Source organism: Cryptomeria japonica, chromosome 3 (genome assembly GCF_030272615.1).
Source record: "Cryptomeria japonica chromosome 3, Sugi_1.0, whole genome shotgun sequence".
NCBI lineage: Eukaryota > Viridiplantae > Streptophyta > Pinopsida > Cupressales > Cupressaceae > Cryptomeria > Cryptomeria japonica.
The window spans coordinates 364,942,715-364,967,433 of NC_081407.1; the positions used below are offsets into that span (position 1 = coordinate 364,942,715).

A 24,719-nucleotide genomic window follows, 5' to 3' on the forward strand; every position below is an offset into this window, starting at 1 on the left:
TCCTGGAAGTTTAGAGTGCTCATTGCACTTGAAGAAAATGATCTTCTTCAATTCATTGAGGAAAAGGATTTTTTCGAACCTGAAGATCATGAGGAGAAACTGCAATTCAAGAAGAACGAAACCAAGGCAAAGAAGATATTAATCGACTCCGTGAGGGATCACTTGGTGCCTCTCATCTCTAAGATGACAACTGCAAGAGATATGTTCAAGACCTTGGAGGGTTTATATGAGATTAACAACGTAAGTAGGGCTCTTGCCTTGAGACAACAACTCCACCAAGTGAAGATGGCAAAAGGAGATTCAGTCATCACCTACTTCATGAAAATTTCAGAATTGAGAGATCAACTATGTGCAATTGGGGATCAAGTGATAGATAAAGACCTTGTTATGCTAGCCTTGAATGGTCTGCCTCATTCATGGGAGCCATTTATCCAAAGCATAAATGGAAGGTCAAAATTACCTAAGTTTGATGGACTCTGTGCAGATTGTATTCAAGAAGAATCAAGATTGACTGCCAGAGGAATCGTCAAGAGTTCTCAAAATGAACACATGTTCTTGCCACTCAATCTACCAAGAAACAAAAGTATTGGAAGAAGGGCAACTTCAAAAAGAATAGAGATTTCAAATCAGATTCTGCACCTTATTCTAGGAAGAGGAAGAAAGATCTCTCTCGCATCCAGTGTTTTAGCTGTGACAAGTTTGGTCACTTTGCAAAGGATTGTTTGACAAGACCTAATCATCAAGGAGCAAACTTCAATGAAGTCTCATCTCAGAAGGAGAATGAAGATACCTCCAATGGTTTTCTTTTCATATCAGCATTATCAAGCAATGTTCCTACAAACGGTGATACATTGTTAATTGATAGTGGAGCCTCTCGACATATCACTGGTCATCGGGAGCACCTTTCTGATCTAGTGGAGAAAGAGTCACATCTTCAAGTCATTATAGGGGATGATGCTCGCTATGCTGTAAGAGGAGTTGGTGCTACATCTCTAAAAATTGAATTTGGAGTTTCTCTACACCTATGTGATGTATTGTTCGTACTAAGGATCAAGAGGAACCTTGTGTCTATTTCAGCCTTGGAGGATAAGGGATATCAAATTGGCTTTTCTGAAGGAAGAGTTCTTGCTTGGCCTAAGAACTCCAGCATCAAGACTACTCGTGTGATCGGAAATCGACATGAGAGTTTATACAAACTCTCCACTCTCCCAGTTCAAGCTCTTATTCATGATTCTTCTAGTTCCAGCGAACTCTGGCACAGAAGACTTGGACATCTTCACTTCAGGGCTCTTCCATCTTTGGAGAAGATGGTAAAAGGTATTCCTAAACTTATTCATGTAAATGATGGTACTTGTAAAGGTTGTGCTATGGGTAAAAAATATTAAGAGTCTTTTTCATAGCAATGAAAGTAGGTCTAAAGAAATACTAGATCTTGTACATTCAGATTTATGTGGTCCAATGTAAATTCCAGCCCTAAGTGGATGTTTGTATTATATAACTTTTATAGATGACTACTCTAGGAAGACTTGGATTTATTTTTTAAGGTCTAAAGAGTTTGATGAAGTCCTAGGTAGGTTTAAAGAGTTTAAAGCTCTTGTAGAAAACATCTCTGGAAAGAAAATTAAAATTCTAAGGTCTGATAATGGAGGTGAATACACCTCGGGTAGGTTTCGTGATTTCTGTATTGAGGCAGGGATCAAGAGGGAGTTTTGTGTTCCTTACAATCCCCAACAAAATGGGGTTGCTGAAAGGATGAACGGATCTATAGTTGAAGCTGCAAAAGCTATGATTCATGATCAAGACCTTTAGATTTTTCTATGGGCAGAAGCCTCTAGAACAACAGTGTATGTTCAGAAGAGATGTCCCCATCGGATATTACAAAATATGACTCCTGAAGAAGCCTTCTCAGGTATCAAGCCTAATATCAACCACTTGAGAATATTTGGTTGTCCTGTGTATGTTCATATTCCCAATGACAAGAGAACCAAGTTGAGCCTTCTGGCAAGAGAGGAATATTTGTAGGCTACAGTGAAACCTCCAAAGCCTATCTTATTTACGTTCTTGGACAGAAGCAAATAGAGGTTAGTAGGGACGTCACATTTGAGGAAGATGTTGCATTTAGGAAATCAAAGGGCTCATGCATGGAGATAGATGATGAGACTCCTCAAGACATGGATGTTGATCATTCTCCTGAGATTCAGAGGGAGACTACAAAACCTGATGTGAGTAATGATCCAATTGAACTCTTGGATCCCACTGATGGGCCTAGAGATATTGTTGTTGTCTCAAAAGAGACCTCTTTGGGCGTAAAACACTATGCAGGAAGTAGAACAGTTTGCCATTCCTAGAGGAACATTTAGAGAAAGCAAAAGACCACAAATATTTTCTGGTTATGTTGCATTAATGTGTAATCTTATTGAGTCTAAACCTTCTAGTGTAGAGGAAGCCACAAAACAACAAGTTTGGAAAGATGCAATGGATGAGGAGTATCAATCCATTCTCAAGAATGATGTGTGGTATATTGTGCCTAGACCAAAAGGGAAGTCTGTTGTATCTTCCAAGTGGTTGTATAAGATAAAACATGTAGCTGATGGCATCATTGAAAAGTACAAGGCTAGATTTGTGGCTCGTGGCTTCTCTCAACAAGAGGGAATAGACTACGAAGAAACATTTGCCCCTGTTGCTCGCTATACTTCCATTAGAACCATCATTGCCATTGCAGCAAAGGGATGGAAGTTGCGTTAGATGGATGTGAAGACTTCCTTTCTCAATGGTGTGATTGAAGAAGAAGTCTACATCGAGCAACCTGAGGGGTTCGTGATTCATGGGAAAGAGTCTCATGTGTGTAAATTGAAGAAAGCCCTATATGGTCTTAAACAGGCTCCTTGGGCTTGGTATGAAAGAATTGATAGATACTTAGTGGGTTTGGGTTTCTGCAAAAATGATGCTGATCCAAACCTTTACTTCAAGGTATTTAATGGTGATATGTTGATCTTGGTACTTTATGTTGATGACCTATTTGTTACCGGAGAATATCATCTCATTGATAGATGTAAGAAGGAGTTGACTTCAGAATTTGAGATGAAGGACTTAGGACTTATGCACTTCTTTCTAGGGTTGGAGGTGTGGCAGAGGCCCAATGGGATTATCTTAAGTCAAGGAAAATACACCATCGATATCTTGAAGAGATTTGGAATGACAGATTGTAAATCTATGTCCACACCAATGGAAACTAACTTGAAGAAATTAAGGGAAGCTGCAGCTAGTTTAGATCTTGTGGACCCTACTATGTATAGGCAATTGATTGGGTCCCTGATGTATCTATTTAACACTAGAACAGATATTTGCTATGTAGTAAGTGCACTTAGCCAATTCATGAGTGAACCTAGACAGATACATCTAGTTGTAGTCAAGCATATCTTGAGATACTTGCGTGGCACAGCTGGATATGGCTTGAAATACTCTTCGAGTATGGATCTGATTCTTGAAGGATATTCTGATTCAGATTGGGCAGGGAGTGTTACTGATCGAAAGAGCACTTCTGGTTGTTGCTTCAGCTTGGGATCTGCTATGATTTCCTGGTGTAGCAGGAAGCAATCTTCAGTAGCTTTGAGCACTGCAGAGGCAAAATACATTGCAGCATGTGTAGCAACTCGCGAAGCAGTGTGGCTTCGTAAGCTCCTTGCAGGATTGTTTGGTCAATCGTTGGAGCCTACCATCATACATTGTGATAAACAAAGCTGTGTAAAGCTTTCAGTCAATCTAGTATTTCATGACATAACGAAGCATGTAGAGATTCAGTACCACTATGTCAGAGGTATGGTACAAAGGAATGCTGTTCAGTTGAGATACATTTGTACTGAGGAACGAACAATTGCTGTTCAGTTGAGATACATTTGTACTGAGGAACGAACAACTAACATTTTCACCAAGCCTCTTGCAAAAGTGAAATTTGTGCATTTTCGAGACAAGCTTGGAATTGTGGAAAATGAAGCTCTTGCTGAGAGGGAGTCTCATCATCAGTAATTACTTGATATGTATTATAATGCATTCTTCTCTGTGAGAGAAGTTTGAGGTGCAAGCCCTTGTCATGCATTCTTCTCTGTGAGAGAAGTTTGAGGTATCAACCCTTGTTGAGCATTCTTCTCTGTGAGGGAAGTTTGAGGTTTTAGCCCTTGTTATGCATTCTTCTATGAGAGAAGTTTGAGGTATTAGCCCTTGTTATGCATTCTTCTATGAGAGAAGTTTGAGGTATTAGCCCTTGTTGTGCATTCTTCTCTGTGAAGAGACGTTTGAGGTTTCAGCCCTTGTTCCACCCTCTACAAGTAGGTATGGTGGATCTAGCCTCTGCGAGTAGCCATGGTGGATGTCACTATGTGATTCAGTTATCAAGAAGGACTCCTCCCTAGCTAAGAGGGAGTGTTAATGTCATAGTTGAACTACTCGCGACTCGGCTCGACTCGCCAAGCCCCTGGGAAAAAAACTCGGCGAAAACTCGGGAAAAACTCGGAAAAACTCGGCGAAAAACTCGGCAACTTAAAAACACGCTTAAACTTAGTAAAAAACGCATTTTTTTTGCAATTTTTAATGAGAAGATGCATCCAAAGAGTCAATAAGTGATAACACAAAAGAAACAAGCTGATTCTAGATATATTTAAATGCAAAGTGTCTACAAAATCGCATCCTCATGAGGAATGCTGATGGCTGGAAGCCTGAAGCAAAATAGTAAATTACTAAATAGTTTTTGTAAAACTAAAAGTAAATACATCATCACAAATTACAATTACAACTTCCTCTTCCCAGCTCTAGCAAAAACATGGGGAGAGGTAGAACTAGAGGGTCTAGACTGTCTAGTCGTATAAGTCTGCTGTGGGACTGGGCGTGACTGTGCCTCCTCGCTCGGTATGGTTGATTGAGACTCATTCTCCATCCTGGATGAAGCTATGTCTCCACCTGCCTCTGGCACTGGCAATGAATCCTCATCCTCATCCTCATCCTCATCCTCCTCAATGTCATCCAGCCTGAAACCAAATCCACCCCCCTACTCCATAGCCTGCCTCTCCAAATCAGTGATGTCAGTGTCGGAAAACAATGGAGGCTGCTCCTGTGATGTCCAATCACTGTAAGGATCTATATCATCCAAGTCAATTGGACCACCTTCTAGTTCCTCTACCTTCTTTACGCGCAATCGAAGATTATATTGCACGTAGACAAGGTCATTGAGCCGTTTCTGCGCTAACTTGCTCCTCTTCTTCGTGTGGATTGCTTCAAACAAGCTCCAATTGCGCTCACAATTGGATGAACTGCAAGGCTGACATAAGACTCTGAGGGCAAATTTTTTGAGATGTGGGGTGTTTCCACCCCAATTTTGCCACCAAGCATCTGCAAAATAAATAAAATGGAAAAGTTAGAAAGCAAAGAGAAAAGAGAAAACATAATTTATCAATCATTTTAGTCTTTAGATCCCAAAATCCAAATGGCAAATGTTATACCTGGGGTTTGAGTGGTTCTTCCTCTCCTAGCCAGCTCTGAAGAGAATAGCTTACCCCTTCCTCCCTCATAATTTTGGAGCTCACTCACAATGAGGTCTCTCTCCTCAACATCAGGTACCATCCTCTCAATGCATGTACTGAGGCCCTCCATGACTTCTCCATTCGAATCTGAGTAAGAACCCCCGAACCTAAAACGAGGGTTGAGGAAGTACCCTGCTGCATGAATGGGTTGGTGGAGCTGATTGTTCCACCTCCTATCAACAATTTCCCAAATGGGATCAAATTTGAGCCTATCCCCCTTGTAGTAATTTTTGATAGACTCTTTGGCCCTATCCATGGCCTCATAAAGATATCCCATTGGGGTTTTATCCCCATCCACCAAGCGAAGAACTCAAACCAAGGGCTCTGACACCTACAATTGAAAAATACAAATTACAAAAAGATCAAAATTTAAATAATGAAGTTACAAATTAGTAATGAGAGACTTGAATCAAGAATAACTAAAATTTAAAAATTAAAGTTTTGAAGTAACAACCTTCACAATCTCTGCAGCCCTTTGTGCAAATTGGTTGTCGAAGACTATGCATGCGACAACCTCTCCTTCAGGCTTCTTTGAATAAGGTGAGTTAAGCCATTCTCCACTCACAAACATTTGTTTCAAAGAAGTCAATGCAGCAAGAATGCTTTGCAACGTCAAGAAAATCGTTGCAAACCTTGTGACACCAGCTCTCACCAAATCTTTCCCTTGCGTGTGTTGTCTCATCAAATTTAGGACCCAAGGGTGATTGTAGATATATTTAGTGATCCTCCTTGCATCTTCCACAACTGGAGTCACCCACTCAAGTTTTCCTATGTCCTCCAAAAGAAGGTCAAGGACATGTGCTGCACAAGGTGTCCAAAAAAGAGTGGGGTGCCTCTCTTGGAGGATTCTTCCTGCAAAAGAAGAATTTATTCTTAAGAAATATGCAACCAAGTAAAACAAAGCCCACAACAAATGAGAATATTGCTAATGCCTAAAGGTGATAATTCAAAAGGATTCTGCCTGCTGACACATATGCTGCTGCATTATCTGTGATGATTTGCACCACATTCTCTACCCCCACCTCCATGATGACACGCTCCAACATTCCAGCCAATGTTTCTGCATTTTTCACCTTGTTGGAGGCATCGACAGATTTCAAGAACACTACATTGTCCTTGCAAGCGACCAAAAATTGATGATGGTGCGGTTCTTGCCATCTGTCCACCCATCAGAAAGAATGGTGCAGCCATAATTTGCCCAATCAATTTTTTGATCCTCCATCACTTCTCTTGCCCTAGCAACTGCATTTGTGAGCAACCTGTAAATGCAAAGTGAAATTAGGTATTAGTACACAATTTTGATTTAATAAACAAGAAATCTAAAAAATAATTAAAAATGAAATCAAGTGGACTATGTAGTAATTTACTAACCTCCCACTCAAATCCCTGCGAGAAGGGGCCTTGTACCCCTTTCCTGAAACTGTCATAGCAGTCACCAAATTCAACCAATAAGCATTCTCCGCCACATTGAATGCAATGTTGTTGAAGTACCAAAAATCAGCAACTGCAATTTCAGTTTTCTCATGTACCTCCTTATTCCATCCACTAGCCTCTAATGATGGTTGTCCTCCAGGTGTGTTTCTGGGCACAAAATAATCACCTATCGAACCTGATCGTTGTGATGGAAGTGGAACAGGGCCCCGGCCAGGTACTCTACTAGAGGAAGCAGAAGCAATGGGTGAGCTGATGGTCGGTTTGCGGATACGTGGGCCACGCCGAGAGCCCACTATGCCCTCAAGTGCTTCTTCTTCCTCTTCAAGGTCAATAGAAACACCTTGAGATTCAGCTATGGCTGATCTCATGGCTAGTTTTGCCCTCTCCCTTTGCAGTTTCTTCTCTTCCCCAGCTGCAAGTAGGGCATTCATTTGTCTTTTTATTTCTTCATTGGTCCCAGGGCATGCTCTAGCATCATGCCTATCTATTCCTGCAAGGTGGTATTTGAGGCGGTTGATGCCTCCATGAAGTATTCTCTCACACTGTATGCATATAATTGACCCAGGATCGGGTCCCTCATAGGCATACCTCCATGCCCCATCTCTAGCACCTCTAGGACGGGTGCCTATAAATCCAGATGGGCATGGATCTAGTGGCCATTGCTCCCTTGCCATGATTAATGCTTACTTAACCTACACATACAAAGTGCAAAAAAAAATTAACATTTTAGTTAAACAATTTAGCACTAAGCAAACTATCTACATTAGTTTAAATAAATTTAGACATCATTCGAAGTTTTTTTTAAAAAAAAGTAGGGTTTGAATTTTTTTTTGAAAACTAGATTCTTCAAAAAAATTGTGAAAATTCAACAAGAATTGTGTTAAATCTTGTGTAAATAACTTAGAAATGATTTAGACTACCTAGGAATCATTTGTAATCAATCTAAATGCAACAAAAAATAAACAAATTGTTTTAAAAAAGCATAGAAAAAAAAATTAAAAAACTTACTTGGAATCTGATTTTCCCTTCAAATCCCCTTCAAATCCCCGTCAAATCCACTTGGAATCACTCAATAACCACCCCAAATCACCTTCCAAGCCTTCCAAATGAGTTTCCCCCTTCTCAGCCCAAAACACAATTGAAAAACAAGAAAACAAATGAGTTTTAAGCCGTTTTCTGCTGTATACAAAACACGGGCGAGTTTGTGGCAAAAACTCGCCAAAAACTCGGCGAGTTTTTGCCAAAAACTCTGCGAGTTTCCTGGCGAGTAGAAGTCGTTACTACTCGCCAGGGGCAAAAACTCGGTGAGTTTTTGTGACTCGCCGAGTATTCGGCGAGTTTGTCATCTATGGTTAATGTAAATAGCTAATGTCGGACTCCTTTAGGACTGACGCAATTGTCCAAGACAATTTCACGTCGATTTAATAAAACAATTAAAGACAACAATTAAGAGTTGTATAAATATATTGTGCCAATATCATTTAATAACCAAAACCCGCCAACCTTGGTACGTGTAATGAAGAGACACGATGCTTATGGTGGACAACTCTTGGAAGAGTCATGATGGTTAAAAGAACATATAGGGTGTATATAAGACGTGGTCTCCATCCGCCAAAGGCATCGAATGAATATTACAAAAAGCAGATCAGACATATATTATTCTACAGCAGTTCCACAAACAGCAGTTCGTGTTCTTCTATAACAAGACTGATTTCATTCTTCAGCAACGCGCTCTTATCATCAAAGGACATTAATTGATATAGAAGGAAGACTGATAAAGAAAGGATCACTATATAGCAGTCTTCAATTATACTATAGTTCGAATTGTTCATTGCAGTCTAGGGTGAATGCATTTTGTCACATAGCTTCAAAGTGTGAAGCATCTCATTGTAAAAACTCTTGTCATATTATTGAAAGTAATTGAGATTCCTTGTTGGTGGGTTTTTTTACCTTCAAGAGGAAGTTTTTCCCAGGATAAACCTTGTGCAGTTGTATTTAATTTACTATCTATCTAATCTGATCATAAAACTTAACATCCTCCTCAATCTTCTCCAAAATTGTTCTTTTTAAATCTGATATTCAATAAACTCGGCAAATATGAAAATGTAGACTCCAATATGCCCAAATGTGACCTCTGAATGAAATCACTAGATTTTTCTCCAGATTGTATGTCTTAACAACATGGAGAATGTTGCTTGCAAGGGTTTCCATCATCACAAACTAAAGAGAAGAAGTAATCTCCCCAAATTTGAAGTAATATCAGAATCAATACACATATCCTCATATGAGAGCCCTTTTATATTATTTTGGCTTTTTGGCTGCTTTTTTGAAAAAGTATTTCTTTTGCTTTTTGCTACTTTTTTGGGAAAACATTTTTCGTTTTTCATTGCTTTTTGAAAAAGGACTTTTTTTTGGCTTTTTGCTATTTTTTTTACGAAAAAAACTTTGTTTCTTTTATTTAATAGAAGTCACTTCCCTTTTTATTCTCCCAATGTAGTTTTAAATAATAAAAACCCATCCATTAAAATAATTCACCTTTAATTTAATAATCAGCCTCTATAGTCCATTAAATATATTAAAATAACGATAAAGTTAAATCTTTAATTTAACTTTATTAACTTATCGTTATTTATTTTAAAGTCCTTGGATTGTATCAAAAGTGAAGATGATCATTAGAATTGAACCCATCGACAATACTAAAAATAGCAAGCATGCCTATTGACTCTGTCGGTGCTCATAACTTACTAAAAATAGTAAGTACTAGAGAGTTTACTCGAAAAGGCTCTAGAAAAGAGCATTACGCTGATCCAACTGTTAGAATATGAAATCACACTTGATACTGCCTCCAAGATTCCCTAAACCTAATCATTAGCCCACAGTAATTGATTGAATAGGCTAACGACTTCATGATGAATTGGCTTAGGAAGCGGCAATTACAGTTCGTCCTTCCTGAAATTGCTTGTCCTCAAGCAATCTCAATTCTGGATGCTTGTAATGTCCCCTACTAGGTCTAGTCTTGTTTTCACCATAATTAATCCATTCCAACATACTTATGACTTAAACTATCTTGATTAGGAGACAAATCTATCTTAACATGAGTCAAATCTGTGATATTCTATAGTTCAATTAATTCATCAATTATTAATAAGTAAATGGTTCATCTATCATACATCCACAGCAGTAGCAAGGATTATATCCAAACATATTCTTCTTACTGTTTATTGCCTTGTGAACTCTTTTTGATTTACAATGTTATGTTTTTTTGTCCGATAGAAACATATATATATTTATAGATTCATATACTTTCATCTATTTTCAGATATTATTAATATTTGTATTATGGCCTGTAACTGCATAGCTTAATAGATGTATTACTGCCTGTAACTGCATGTATTACGAATTTACGACTAAGGAAGAGGATATTACTAGCTGTAACTTAATCATAGTTCAGATCTGATTATCATAGATTTTAGTATTTTTTAATCTCCCTTCCTATTTGATGATGCTCAAACACTTATTTATGTCTCGACTGACTTACATTAGATAGAATACCTATTTTTTTTCCTCCCATAATTGCGATGTCGTCCTCCTTATATGAATGGAGGGTGTTGTTTGGCCAAAGGCATCGACTCCTTGCAAAGGCGTTGCCTTGGTTATCCTTAAAAGCGGCTTGATATTATTAAATAACCAATATTAATGATCAATTGAAATATGACAATATTATTAGACTTCATATATTCTAGTAGACGTATGAAGCACATCCCGCAATGTATGTGGGAATGCTTTCACGTAAACAATTACGAACAGGGGTCAACCTCACGTTAACACCAAATATGATACATAGGTCACGGGTAAGATATTAGTCACGTCGGAGTACCTATTCAATGTATCACTAAGCATATCAGCATCCTCATGAGTGAATGATCAGATTAAGACATCTTAGTGATATTTATGGTCTGAAGACGTTGGTTTATTGTCTTCACTGAGGCTTATGGTGTCTTTGTTTCTGATATTCATATCGTGATGGCCAATCATGTTCTTTTCCCTCCGATGCTGCGACTGGTTGGTGAATTCTCCCCCCCTCAGCTATCGCTTCTTGTGGTTCATTAATACTTCATTGGGGTTGAAAGGTTGTGACTTTCCCCCAAACTGGTGGCTGCTGGAAAAGAGACGTGTCCCTTTTACAATTCATATACCTCTTCAAAGATAATTCGCTCTTTAGTTTAGTGCCATTAACTCTAATTAATCCTTAATGTTATTGAGGAGACGTATTAATTTGGATGTCGATCCAATGTTCATTAATCGCTTTTGATTATCTTGGACACTGTCTATGTTCAGATTCCTTCCATTTTAGTTGTCTTAATAAATATTATATTTATTGTTACTTATTTATTTATTTATATTATTATAGTTTTATTATTTATTTTATTTGAATATTTCAAGAATATTATTAGTAATAAATTTTAATAATATTAAATAAATAAATATGTAATAATTTTCAAATAATTATTCATTGATAAATATTATATTTATTAATGATAATAATTGTTTCATTTATGCTATATATAATGATGAATGAGGGGACATGACAATGCTGTAAAATCTGTTCATTCTCCCATGTGGCATCCTCTACTGGTAAGTTCTTCCATTTAACCAAAAATTCTCCGATGACCCTTTTCGAAGAGTCCTTTCTCTACTATCTATGGTGGCCTTTGGAATGAATATCAATTTCCCCTCCTCATCCAACGGTGGCAACTCGAATGAGGGAACCATGTTGTGACCAAGTTCCTTCTTGAGTTTGGTTACATGAAATACATTATGAACCTTGCTACTGGCTGGTAGCTCAAGCTCATAGGTAACCTCTCCAACTCGCTGAGATTGCAAATATATAGTTACAAAACTGATGGGTTGTGTCTATTGGTGGATAGAGATGTGTTTATTTGTTAAGATGTAATCGCACCACCTCAGGATATTAACTGATTATGTTAATTAATTTGATTCCTAAGGAATTTGTTTGTCTCCTTAATCATGCTCGATATCTTTGATATTGTAAAGGGGTCAATATTCAATGGTTCATTGGTATCAAGGTTATCCGATCCTCCTTGTTTGTTAGCTGGCGAAGATACATGCTTGAAAGGTCAATCTTATTTTATTGGATTCCTTGATCATGCAGTTGGAATGTCTCCAGTCTGATTCGTAATATGTAATTCATCGCTTTTTGTACATATGGTCATTCACTTCATCAGGTATAGCTGGAACTTGATGGATTGGGTGGCCATATGCTCGTCATCATGATGATGCGCTTCCTCCATGGATGATCTGCTCATGACCCTATCATCTTATGCATTGTACTTTCTGAATTTATGTTTGGAATGGTATGATTGTGAGCAGGTGTGCGGATGGTTGTGGTCATCATGCTTGGCAACCATAGAGAATGTGCATTTCCTCTTTTGATGGAAGATCAATTGCTTATTTGAAGGATGCCTGCAAGTCTTTATTATTTATGATATGATGCTAACAAATTTATTGCAGGTATACAGTGAACCATCAATGAATATTTTCTTTTTGGAGGTAATCAATGCTAACATTCTTCTTGCCCCTTTATTTTGTTCCAATGGATAAGGAGGTTAATGATAAGGAAACCATCTTATTTATAAGACTTAACGGTTTCTAATCTTTATTTTTAAACTAATACTACTTAGAGATTTAGGACTGCCACCCTTGAAAATATATTTTAAGTTAGCTTAAGAATAAGATTGGGACATCACAATAGCGGATCAGTTGTCAAGAATAAAGTCGGGTGAATCAATGGAAGGTATAAATAAATGTTTCGTAGATGCCCACTTCTTCCAGATGTGAGCATTCCCTCTTTGGTATGAACACATTGGAGAATACCTATCTATTTCAACATTCTCAAAGGAGGTGCCACCAAGAGAGGAGACAATTAGCTCTCAAAAGCAAAATATTTCAACTCATCAATGGATTGTTGTATAAAATGGGATTTGACCATGTTGTGAGACAGTGTCATGTAGGTGGAAACAAAAGGTGTACTCAAAGAAGCTAATGAAGGACTAGTAGGAAGACACAGGGGGCTAGATGCCACAAGTCGAAAGGTTCTCTTGATTGGTCTATGGTGGCGAACACTACACATAGATGTTTGAGAATGGGTAGTTGGATTCGGCATTTGTCAAAGGGTAGGGAAACCATTGAAAAGGGATTACATGCCTCACCTGCCATCACAACCATAGGAGCTCTTCGTGAGATGGGGATTGGATTTTATTTGCCCACTCAAGCTCAGCCAATTACATAGGTGCAAATATATTGTTGTGGCTATTGAATACCTAACCAAATGGGCAGAAGCTCGACTATTACCAAATAATACAACTCGCAATACGACAAATTTTATTATGAACATATCGTCCCCAGGTATGGTATTCCTATACAAATCACTAGCGATAGAGGAGGCCATTTTGTGAACTATGTTTTTCACCTGACGATGATTGAGTTCCATATATTCCACACCCTTTCAAGCCCATACTATCTTAGAGCAAGCTGAAACGACAAATGAGATACTTATTTTTGTCATCCATAAATCTTGTGGCATTGAAGGAATTGATTGGGAGGAGAAGCTACCAGTTGTGCTCTAGGTATATAGAACAACTTACAAAGTAACTATCGGACACACACTGTAATGTCCCTACTAGTTAGAGATCACTATCCTGCAAAACAGATTGTTAGAATACACAGATATATACATATATAACTAATCTAATTTGCAATTTAACTTACAAATACTTAATTAACATAATCACAATTCTCATCTAATAAAAAAGGATACGAATGCCATACGGAGATATGTCCTTAGGCGGTCGTGAAGCTCGCCCTCTTGGAACCCATTGTGGTTCGAAGCCATCCAGGAAATCGAAGGTGAATTCGACTCTTGTCTTGGATGTAATTTCTTACATCCAAGCCATCCAGGAAATCAAAGGTTAATTCGATTCCTGTCTTGGGTGTAATTTCTTACACCCAAGCCATCCAAGGAAGACCCTATGTCAATTCCTTGCCTTGGGTGATGCACCTCATCATCCAAGTCCTCAGAGGGGACCAACCAACTCCGTCTCTTCTTGGTTGAACTTGTCAATCAAGCCATACATATGCATATAGATGTTTAGTATATATACTGCCCTAGGGATTATCATAATCCCTCCCTTAGACTAAGGGAGTTTCCTCCCTATAGCCTTCAACATGTGATTATATTTATAATACATTTTTGCTTTTTATTACTATTTTCCTATTCCATAATCCACATGTACATATTCCTGATTTAACATGTATTCCCCAACATATATTCATAAAAATGTTCATTAACCAATATTCACTTTTATTTCTTAACATACATTCCTACTATTCATTGATATGTATTTACTACTTATGTTTATACACATTCCTTAACATCTAAGACCCTTTCATTAACATATGTATTCAGATGTTCATTATTTATATTTATTAATATATATCTATTAAACTATTCATTATGTTCATTAATATATATTAACTATTATTACCTATATCTATTGACACATACATTATGTGACCCTCTTACCTGTCTGCACCCGCAGTCTGATCTCCAATCTGCAGTGCCGCAATCCTCTTTTCTTCCCGCCCTGTCTCCTCCTTTCTTCCTTGATCCCTGCGGATTTGTTTGGGTTTAATACTCGTGGAGGGGAGTGATTGTGTCCCTCCACGGGGACCCTTCCGTGGGAAGGGATGTGATGGGTGGCAGCCTACGCTGCGACTACCGTCACACCACTTCCCTTCCGAGGGGAGGGGTGTGATGGTAGTCGTAGCCTGGGTTGCGGTTTCCCGTCCCACCACTTCCCGCGGGGGGGGGGGGGGGGTGGGGGGGGTCCACATAAATATATAGAACATATTTACTTATTTAAATGTAAGTATATATTTAATATAATAAAAATACATTAACTATTAATTATTAAATATAAAGTGATTCCTAGTTCCCACTTAGCATAATTTAAACATATTAATTATATTAAATCAATTAAATACTTTTTATATTTAATTACTCTTTTCTAGTAATTTATTAGTATTATTTCCTCTTTAGTGTATTAACACTATTTGATAAATTACATCATTAATAATTGATTCTATCATTATTTGTGTTTTAAAAGGCTTACATCATGTGCTGAGGTGGGGTTATCACAGTCCCTTTGTCTCAAATTTGCTTGTCCTCAAGCATTTTTAGATCCTCCTCTCTTTCCCAAGTGGTATCTTCATTTGGGAGATTCCTCCATTTTATCAGGTGTTTGGTAATGGTTTGGTTCCCGAGCTCTCTTTTCCGTGTATCCAGAATGATCTGTGGGTACAATGTGAGTTTCCCTTCATCATCTAGGGGGGGTAGTTCGCTGCAAGGAACCAAGTGTTGTCCGAGAACCTTCTTAAGTCGGGAAACATGGAACACATTATGTATTTTACAGCTTTTGGGAAGTTCAATCTCATAAGCTACTTCTCCAATCTTTGGAATTACCTTGTAGGGTCCATAGAACCGGGGTTTCAATTTTTCAGTCCCATTGTTTTTGAGGGACGATTGCTTATATGGTTGTAATCTTAGAAACACCAGATCTCCGGCCTCGAATGACCGTTCTGTACGCTTCCTATCGGCGTAGATCTTTTGTTGATTTTGAGCTTGTTGTAAATTCTCTTTCAAGGTCTTCATGATGTCTCTACTCTGCTGAACAAAGTCTTGTGCTTTTGGTACTTTGCTTTCTTGGGTTATTAGTTCCGCAAAGCTTGTGACCTCATAGCCGTACAAGGCTTGGAAAGGACTCATCCCTATTGACATGCGGTGTGTCGTGTTGTAACAATGTTCTCCTAAGTGTAACCACTTAACCCAAGCAGTCTGTTGCCCTATAACATAATTCCTTAGGTAGCCCTCTATCCATTTGTTCACTATTTCAGTTTGCCCATCGGTTTGAGGATGGTAACTGGTACTAGGGGTCAAGACTGTTCCTGCCATTCTGAAGAGTTCTTGCCAAAATTGGCTAATAAACTTGCTATCTCTGTCATTGACAATATTCAGAGGGAGCCTGTGGAGTCTGAAAATTTCCTTGAAGAATAGATTTGCTATTTGGTAGGCTTTGTATTCAGTGGAGACTGCAAGGAAATGGGCATACTTCGTGAGTCTGTCTACCACCACAAATATGCTATCCTTCCCTTGTGTCCTTGGCAACCCCGTTATGAAATCCATAGAAATACTCTCCCACTTCTGATTAGGAATAGGTAATGGCTGAAGCAACCCAACGGGGTGGGTGAGTTCAGTTTTATTGCGCTGACATGTTAGGCATTCTTGTACATATTTTTGGATATCTCTTTTTTGGTCTTTCCATGCATATCGTTCCCTAATGTGTTTATAAGCTTTGTAGTACCTTGGGTGTCCTGCTAGGGGGTTATCATGAAATTCTTTAAGGACTTTGCTTTTGAATCTGGTTTGAGGGGTCAAGTATATCCTTCCTTTATACAAGATGAGATTTCCTTTAACTTTAAAATCTTCATTTGGAAGATTTCCCTCCAAGATTTCCTTTGCTTGTGGATCTTGGTCATATTCATTAAGGATTTCTTCCTTCCAGTCTTTTGAGATACTGGTGATGGTATTGAGATGAGCCCTTCGGGATAATGCATCTACTGCCCTGTTGTTCACCCCTTTTATATATTCTATATCAAAGTCGTAGGTTTGTATTTTGCTCACCCATTTTTGTTGCCTATCATTAAGATCCTTTTGGCTCAAGAAGAAGCGTAGACTGTTATGATCAGTTTTCACACCAAACCTCCCACAGACAAGGTATTGGCGAAATTTGGCCAAGGCGTGCATTATGGCTAGCATTTCTTTGTCATAGATAGAATAGTGTCTTTCTGCGTCAGTAAGTTTACGGCTCTCAAAAGCTATGGGGTGTTTCTTTTGCATGAGTACTGCCCCAATTCCCTCCCGTGATGCATCACATTGTAGTTCAAAAGGTATAGAGAAGTCCGGGATGGCTAATACTGGACAAGTGCTCATGGTTATTTTAAGTTGTTCAAAAGCCCGTTGGGCCTGGTCATTCCACGCGTAAGCCCCTTTCTTAGTTAGATCGGTAAGGGGTGCTGCAATCGTGGAGAACCCTTTTACAAAACGTCTATAGTAGCTGCATAGCCCCACAAATCCCTTTAATTGTGTTAAGGTTCTAGAGATGGGCCATTCCTTGATGGCTTTGATCTTTTCTTCATCCACACTTACTCTGGCCTCACTAATTTTTTGTCCTAGGTAGATGATTTCTCTCATCCCAAATTCACACTTGGAGGCTTTAGCATATAATGATTCAGACTCAAGGATATTTAATACCTCTTCGATGTGCAGGAGATGTTCTTCCCATGTCTTGCTGAAAATGAGTATATCATCAAAGAATATTAGAAGAAATTTCCTCAACTGTTGCTTGAATGTATGATTCATGCATGACTGAAAGGTGGCCGGGGCGTTAGTGAGACCAAATGGCAGAACCAAAAACTTGAAATGTCCATAGTGACATCTGAATGCTGTTTTGGGAATATCCTCTTCCCTCATTCTAATCTGATAGTATCCTGACCTTAGATCGATTTTAGAGAAATATTTTGCTCCGTGGAGTTCGTCCATTAGTTCATCGATTCTTGGAATAGGGTATCTGTTTTTTATAGTCTTTTTGACCAATACTACTGATGAAGCAAAAGGGCTGCTGCTTGGTTGGATGTGTCCCATTTCTAATAATTCTTTTATGGTTTTTTCAATCTCCTCTTTGAATTTGTGGGGGTGGCGGTAAGGAGTGGTAATGACAGGTTTTGCTCCTTCTAATTCAATGAATGCTCAAATCCCCTTTTTGGGGGTAAACCCGGAGGAATGTCCTCGAAGACTTTTTTGTGTCTCTTAAGGATGGGTTGTATATCATTCTGAATGATTTGACGTTCGATTGGAGATTTATCCAAGAGCATACTTTGGGTGACCCATTCTCCTTGATCATGTCTAAGGATTTTCTCCATTTGATTGCAGGATACTATCTTTGGAGAGCCGTCGGGAAATCCCTTTAATGTTATCTCTCTCCCTTCATGTTGGAAGCGATAGAGGAGGTATGGTATTCCTATACAAATCACTAGCGATAGAGGAGGCCATTTTGTGAACTATGTTTTTCACTTGACGATGACTGAGTTCCATATATTCCACACCCTTTCAAGCCCATAGTATCTTAGAGCAAGCTGAAACGACAAATGAGATACTTATTTTTGTCATCCATAAATCTTGTGGCATTGAAGGAATTGATTGGGAGGAGAAGCTACCAGTTGTGCTCTAGGTATATAGAACAACTTACAAAGTAACTATAGGACACACACCTTCCCAATTAATGTACCATCAAGAAGTAGTGGTCCTTATTGAGTATATGGTTCCAAGTTGCAGTAGAGAATCAGCTAGGAGACATTGAAAGTTTAAAAGAATGACTTTTCCACTTGAATAAGCTTGATGAGAGAAGAGTGCTCGCACAATGGGCATCAAAGATGATTCAAAGGAGATGGAAGAACTAACTTGATGAACATCTATGGAGGATGAACTTCCAACCTGGTTAGTTAGTTGTGAAATATAACAGTCGTAATGAAATAAAATCGGGCAAGTTCAACATAAGGTGGCCGAGAATCTTTAAAAACAAGAAGTACCTAACTATGGATCCTCAAATTAAAAAACTTGGATCCTACCTTGTTCAAGGATAGCATTAATGATTCTAAGTTAAGGCCATATAGAGAAAGAAAAGAGGTTACACTTGTAGTCAATATACTAGATTGAACGCCTAGCTTGAAAGTCACTGCGTTCGAATTCGAGTTTGAGTTCAGCAACCATGAAATTCGGATGAAGTTCGACAAGGGCAAAAAATTCGGCACTAAATTCGCCTTATATAATTTTTATATTAAAAAAAAATATAAGTAATATTTCCAATAAATTATCAAATAGTTTAAGTCTTTAAGATGCAACATTTAAATACAATGAACTAAGATACAACATAATCACGATTGCTGAGATGTTTTTTGTCAATAAGATACAATCAAAAGTCGAGACTTTAGAACTACAAGTCATCGAGTGTGAAGATGTCTTTTAATTTTTAGTTTTTGATTAGGGGAAAAACAGGTTTTGAGGGGACCCGAAACCCCATACAACAGGTTTTGGAGGGACCCGAAACCCAATAGATTTTACCGGGATCTAGAACCCAACAAAGCAGGCCACTAAAAGAAATAAACAATGAAAAACCGCAGCCAAAATCCAGCAAAGATGACTAAAACCAGCAACAACCAGCATAGTCACGCCACACCCAACAAAGCTACAGCTCCAAACTATAGCATGAAACAGTAATAATTGAGGGTATAACAAGCACCCTCAGCCAACTATCAGGGTTTTGAAAGGTACCCCTAACCTTCAATAACAACACCAGATTACAACAGATATTCATACAATTTGAATCTGGCCAGTAGGGGTTTTGAAAGGCTCCCTCAACCTTCAAACTTGGTTTTAAAATGGAACCCAAAACCAGCAGCCGGGGGTTTTGCCAGGCACGCTCAACCTTAAATGATGAGCTAAGAACTCCAAACACAGGATTTTCTCCAAACCAAAGACAACAGAAAGACAGACTAGGCCCTTTAAAACTATTAGCAACCGGCCTGCCTATAGGATAAACCAGGAACCCACAACAAGAAAAAGGGGGAACAAAGACCCCAAAAACCAGAAGGAAGGAGGCCAAACCAAGAAACAACAAAGAGGAACCGGTCCAGGAGACAAGCTGGGAGTTTGGAAAAAAGAACTTCCAGACCCACCCAAGGAGACTCCCATGAGAGAAGAAGCAGGCATCTATAGCCAGCAGCAAGAGGAGCACCAAAAGTCGAAAATCCCCAACATTCCATCTCTCCACCTCAATAGGAAAGATCTCCACCTCTACAGGACGAAGAATGAAGTAGAAAGACAACAGCCAACACTTTCCAGCAGCAAGCAGAAACCAGCCCTTTCTCCTCCACCAAATGTCCACCTCCATAGGAAATATGGTCACCTCTAACAGACAAGGAGGGGAAAAGAACAAGAGCCAAGAAACCCCTCTCAAAGGTTCACACCAAAGACAAATCTCCACCTCCATAGGAGAGTAGCCTAACAAAGAAGAACTGAAAAAAGAAGCTCCTTCGAAGAACCAGAGCGCCAAAGGCCAGAACAACAACAAATCCTCAGCACAAAGGAAAGGAGAGAACACATAGAGCCTCTCCACAAGAGATCCGCTAGGGTCCTAGATCTACCCAGACACCATCCTAGACACAGGCAGGAGAACACCACCCACCAAAGAAAGAGCAGAAAAAAGGCCATTGACAGGAACCACCGCACACCCCTGATGACCAAAAACAGAGGCCACAAAAAACCCATGCCAAAATGCCTCCATCGCTGCCGCAGTCTCCACTCCTTCCTCTGTACCAAACTCCTCCACCTACCAATCCAACAAAGAAGAGCCACGAAGAGCCCCATCAGACGGCATGGAGGGTGAAAGGAGGAGAGGGAGGAAATCATCCTCATCTAGAACACCATCTTCCCCATCTTTTGCAACTCCAAATGCTGGTTTGAACTACTCCGGTGCTCCTGCATCAGGCTTTCGGGGTTAATTGAAAAGTGAGTCCCATCACTTGATCTGGTTAGACAATCTGTTAATAGGTACTTGCAACTGCCTCATGGGTTCGGCGGTCTGACTACAGATTTCGGTTGCCTCTCCTCGGCGATCTGTTCAAGTCTCCACCCAGTAATTGCCTCAAGCTCAAGCTCTAGGTTCAACGGTCTACTTGCAAGCCTTGCATTGCCTCATGTTCGCGATCGGAACAAGTCTACAAGCTACCTCAACTTCCTTTCCAACCAACTGGTACATAACCGGGTCTTCTTCGATCAACAGGTTCACAAACCAGCTCTGATACCATTTGGCAGTCAAGGTAGGGAAATCCAATGAAGGACATCCCCGCCTTGCAGCCCATAACACAAAAACACCATGCAAGATACCGGCAACCGGTAACAGATCACAAGATACAACTAGTAAGCAACCCTAACAGGTAGAAGCAACACATGATATAATCGGTAAACAGATAAAGAGCAACCTAACTGGTTAAGAAACACACGATATAACCAGTAACCAGATAAATTGATCACTGTATCCATTTAATGAATTACATAAGCCTTCATTGGCTACACATGCTGGACCACAACCTAGGATTACAAAACAATCTATACAACACAGATCTAAGATTCGCAGATCTTTTGCTTGACAAATAGGTCTCCGGTAATAGTTTGCACTGTTCTGCACTGATCCAGACCTCAGTCCCTCCGGACTTCAGTCTCCCTGGACCAGAATCTCTCCGGAAACTACATCTTCGCTCGATCTCTATCCTCCCAAAATGAATCTCTAAACTTTACCTTTATACCATCCGCAAGCAATAACAACTCGATCAAGTCTGCCAAAGACCAACCGGTTCATGATGAAACATGTAAATGATAACATGTCGGCCCAAATCACCAAGAACATTTTCAAATTCATAAAACTACACGTGGTCCTTTGGAAACATCGGACAAGGCCCAAAACATCGCCCATCAATCTGCAAGTCACAGAAACCACCCACAACTCGATTCATCTTCGCTCCATACACTGCAAAACCAACTGGTAAGAGCACACCAATATCGGACTAATACGGGGATCGATGTCTCACCGGGATCAAATCCAAATGGTGGTTTGAACTACTCCAGTGCTCCTGCATCAGCTCATGTCGCACAACCACCATTTTATCAAATCTACTGGTGGTACCCCTCAAGATTCACTGTATGACTTGGGCACCAATTTCTTCATACGGTATGACAAACAAGGAATCAATCTCAAATTGCAAGGCCTCCATAAATCTACAAATAAACATTTAAAAAATATAAGAATTAAGAAAAACACATAAGAATCAAGTTTCTATTCTAACTTCTACTTGTAGTATTGAATTAGATTTTTTGCCTCGTCGTTTTTCTCTCCTTTGAATTGTTTGAGCTGAAGAAAAGAGTCTCCCCTCGACACCCTTTAGACCTTGAATAGATAGAATAGACATAGAAACTCAATTATTATGTATGTAAAATGGATGTTTCTAGATTGTCAACATTGCCAAATTCATAAATAAGATATAGTAAATCTCACCTCCAACTCATTAAAAACTTTGTCTCTCATCTCACGCTTTGGCACCATCTTATCAATGCATGTAATAACAACTTCCATGACCTCATCAACTTTAGATGTATTAGAGAAGTAGAATTTTGGGTTCAGGTAGTATGCCAAGGTGTTGGAGTTGATAGTTAACCCCACAGCTCCAAGAAATCACTTGCAACAAAAATACCTATCACATTTGAAGAGAAGAAACAATGATTGTGTGCTATGCAATTTTGAGAGAGATTGATCGAAAGAGGAATCTAATATAAAAATTGATTTGTAATGAAATTGGATTGATTACAAAGAATACAATGAATGCCATTCAAATGTCTTCATGTCAGAATGAGATGATGTCAATCTAGAAGCTTGTGAAGATTGATGTAGAACACAATCAATGCATGATGAAGATGGGTTGACAACACCGATGTGTTTGCCATGAAAGAGGAGGTGGATGCCCTCTAGATAATCCTCCAAATTTGCAATTTGAGACTCCACAAACAAGGATGATATGTCTGCAAGATACAAAACCTAAGTAGCTATGGAAGATGATAGATGTCTTGCTACATGGGGGCCATGATGGTGGTGACACCAAGCTGATCAGGAACACCAAAAGATGAAGATTGAGTCTCAATGTGAGGACTTGGAACTAGGTGACAAGCCTCTCATCCGTTAGAACATGCATGACCTGTGATATACTCAAGGTCCTCTAAGGTATCATCATTAAAGAATATATAATTTGCATGTGCAAGGGGAATAAGACAATTTTGGAATGGAGAGATGTGAGGGTCTGCATGCATATCCCAAATTCGAGTCCAAAGTGTGTGGGGACAATCAATGTTCAATATAGCACATAGTATCAAGATCCACAGTAGAACAAATCAACTGTACAAAATGGTCTATGATAATACCCCAAGCTGATCCACCCCCTGGTGTGGTTGGTTTAGGTATGAGTCCACACAAATAAGGCAAAAGATCTATCCACCTGAGATATGTTAGGATGCCAGTTTGCCAAGACTCATAATTAGCCTTTGCTAGGATGTCAACAATACGATGAACAAAAAACCCCATGATAACGCCTAAAAATTATTAAATTAGACACAATAGCCTTAGTGCCTGTAAAGTAGATCAAATGAAATCATATCATCCAAACAGATGCTTTCTAGGTGCCAAAATGTCCAAGTAATTGATTAGAATGTGAACACAAAAATCTGAATAAAATGTACCTAGGGTAGATTTTGGAAAAATTGCATGAATGAATTTGAAGCTCCGAGTGACGTTTCCAATGTTGCAAGAATTGCAAAAATCAGAGATATTGGTGAAAATGTATGAGCTTGGAAGGAGAAAATGAAGATTTGAATTTGATTGAGAATAACAAAAACAAGCAACAAAAATCTGATGATGAAACTTGCACCACTGGAAAGTGCTTAGAACCAACTTTTCGACAATATCTTGTCTGCCCAGTTTTGATTGCATATGCCCAAGTTATGTATATTTAGAAAACATGGTAAATTTAGCCATTTGATAGCCAATAGACACGACCCTTCTTATTTGATTTTTGCAAAATTTACTCATTGCATGCAAAAAATAACTGATACCCACAAATCTTTTTGATGGTGCCAACAAAACCTAAAAAACATTTTTCAGTCCAAAAAGCAAAATATGTGATTTGATAAAAAAATAAACTTCAAATTGGAGGAAAAATAATCATGTCGTGCTATTTTGACAACATTTTTTGTAAGATCTGCTCACTATCTAGAAAATCTAATAGAAACCCAAATGGTTTTTTGTGTTTGTGAACAAAACCTAGAAATTGTTTTTCTTTAAAATATATTGAGCAAAAGTTATTGCCAAATTTTGTTGTTTTTGCTTCTTATGCTTATTTTGCAAAAAATGACTAATTGATAGGCAAACTTTAGATTTTCGGCCTCTTTGAATCGAATGATGATTCTCATTTTGTTCCAATATAAGCTAATATATTTCTTCAAGGCTGACTCTATTAGAAAATGGACAAGTCATCACAGATCTAGTGGTCTGATATAATATTTGAGTTGATAGCTAACCCCATAGCTCCCAAATATCACTTGCAACCAAAATGCCTATCATATTTGGAGAGAAGTCATGATTGATCCAAAGAGCAATCTGATATTCAAGATTAACATGTAATGAAATTAGATTGATTACAATGAATACAATGTATGCTTATAAAAGCATAAAGATAAAACCTTAGATGAAAATCCTAGGAGAGGATGAAATGAGAGCATGACAAGTGTCTAATCATATGACTTGAGACAACGTGATGTATAATTAGCTCAATCTAATAATAGAAAAGCATTACTAAGTTTAGCTATAGTGTAATAAAGTAATAAGGGACCTAACTATAATGATTGATTAATTAATTACTAAGGTGATGTCTCAATTTCTCCAACACAAGGCATGCATCGGCTGGTGGAGTTGGTTT

At 38.7% G+C, this 24,719-nt stretch overlaps 3 protein-coding genes across 10 annotated transcripts in view; 1 reads left to right on the forward strand and 2 right to left on the reverse strand.

The window, feature by feature from the left end:
* LOC131080024 (serine/threonine-protein kinase EDR1) overlaps positions 1–24,719 on the forward strand; it is a 304,024-nt gene that overhangs the window by 24,072 nt on the left and 255,233 nt on the right. The window lies entirely within an intron of this gene.
* LOC131080025 (uncharacterized) lies at positions 5,028–5,948 on the reverse strand. The gene is made up of 2 exons (XM_059218333.1): positions 5,493–5,948; positions 5,028–5,382 (listed from the first exon to the last, which is right to left on the reverse strand). Exons 1-2 carry the CDS (start codon positions 5,848–5,850, stop codon positions 5,042–5,044), a joined length of 699 nt encoding a protein of 232 aa, XP_059074316.1. The 5' UTR covers positions 5,851–5,948; the 3' UTR covers positions 5,028–5,041.
* LOC131031097 (uncharacterized) lies at positions 6,530–7,728 on the reverse strand. Its single transcript, XM_059218332.1, has 2 exons — positions 6,945–7,728; positions 6,530–6,832 (listed from the first exon to the last, which is right to left on the reverse strand). Exons 1-2 carry the CDS (start codon positions 7,679–7,681, stop codon positions 6,679–6,681), a joined length of 891 nt encoding a protein of 296 aa, XP_059074315.1. The 5' UTR covers positions 7,682–7,728; the 3' UTR covers positions 6,530–6,678.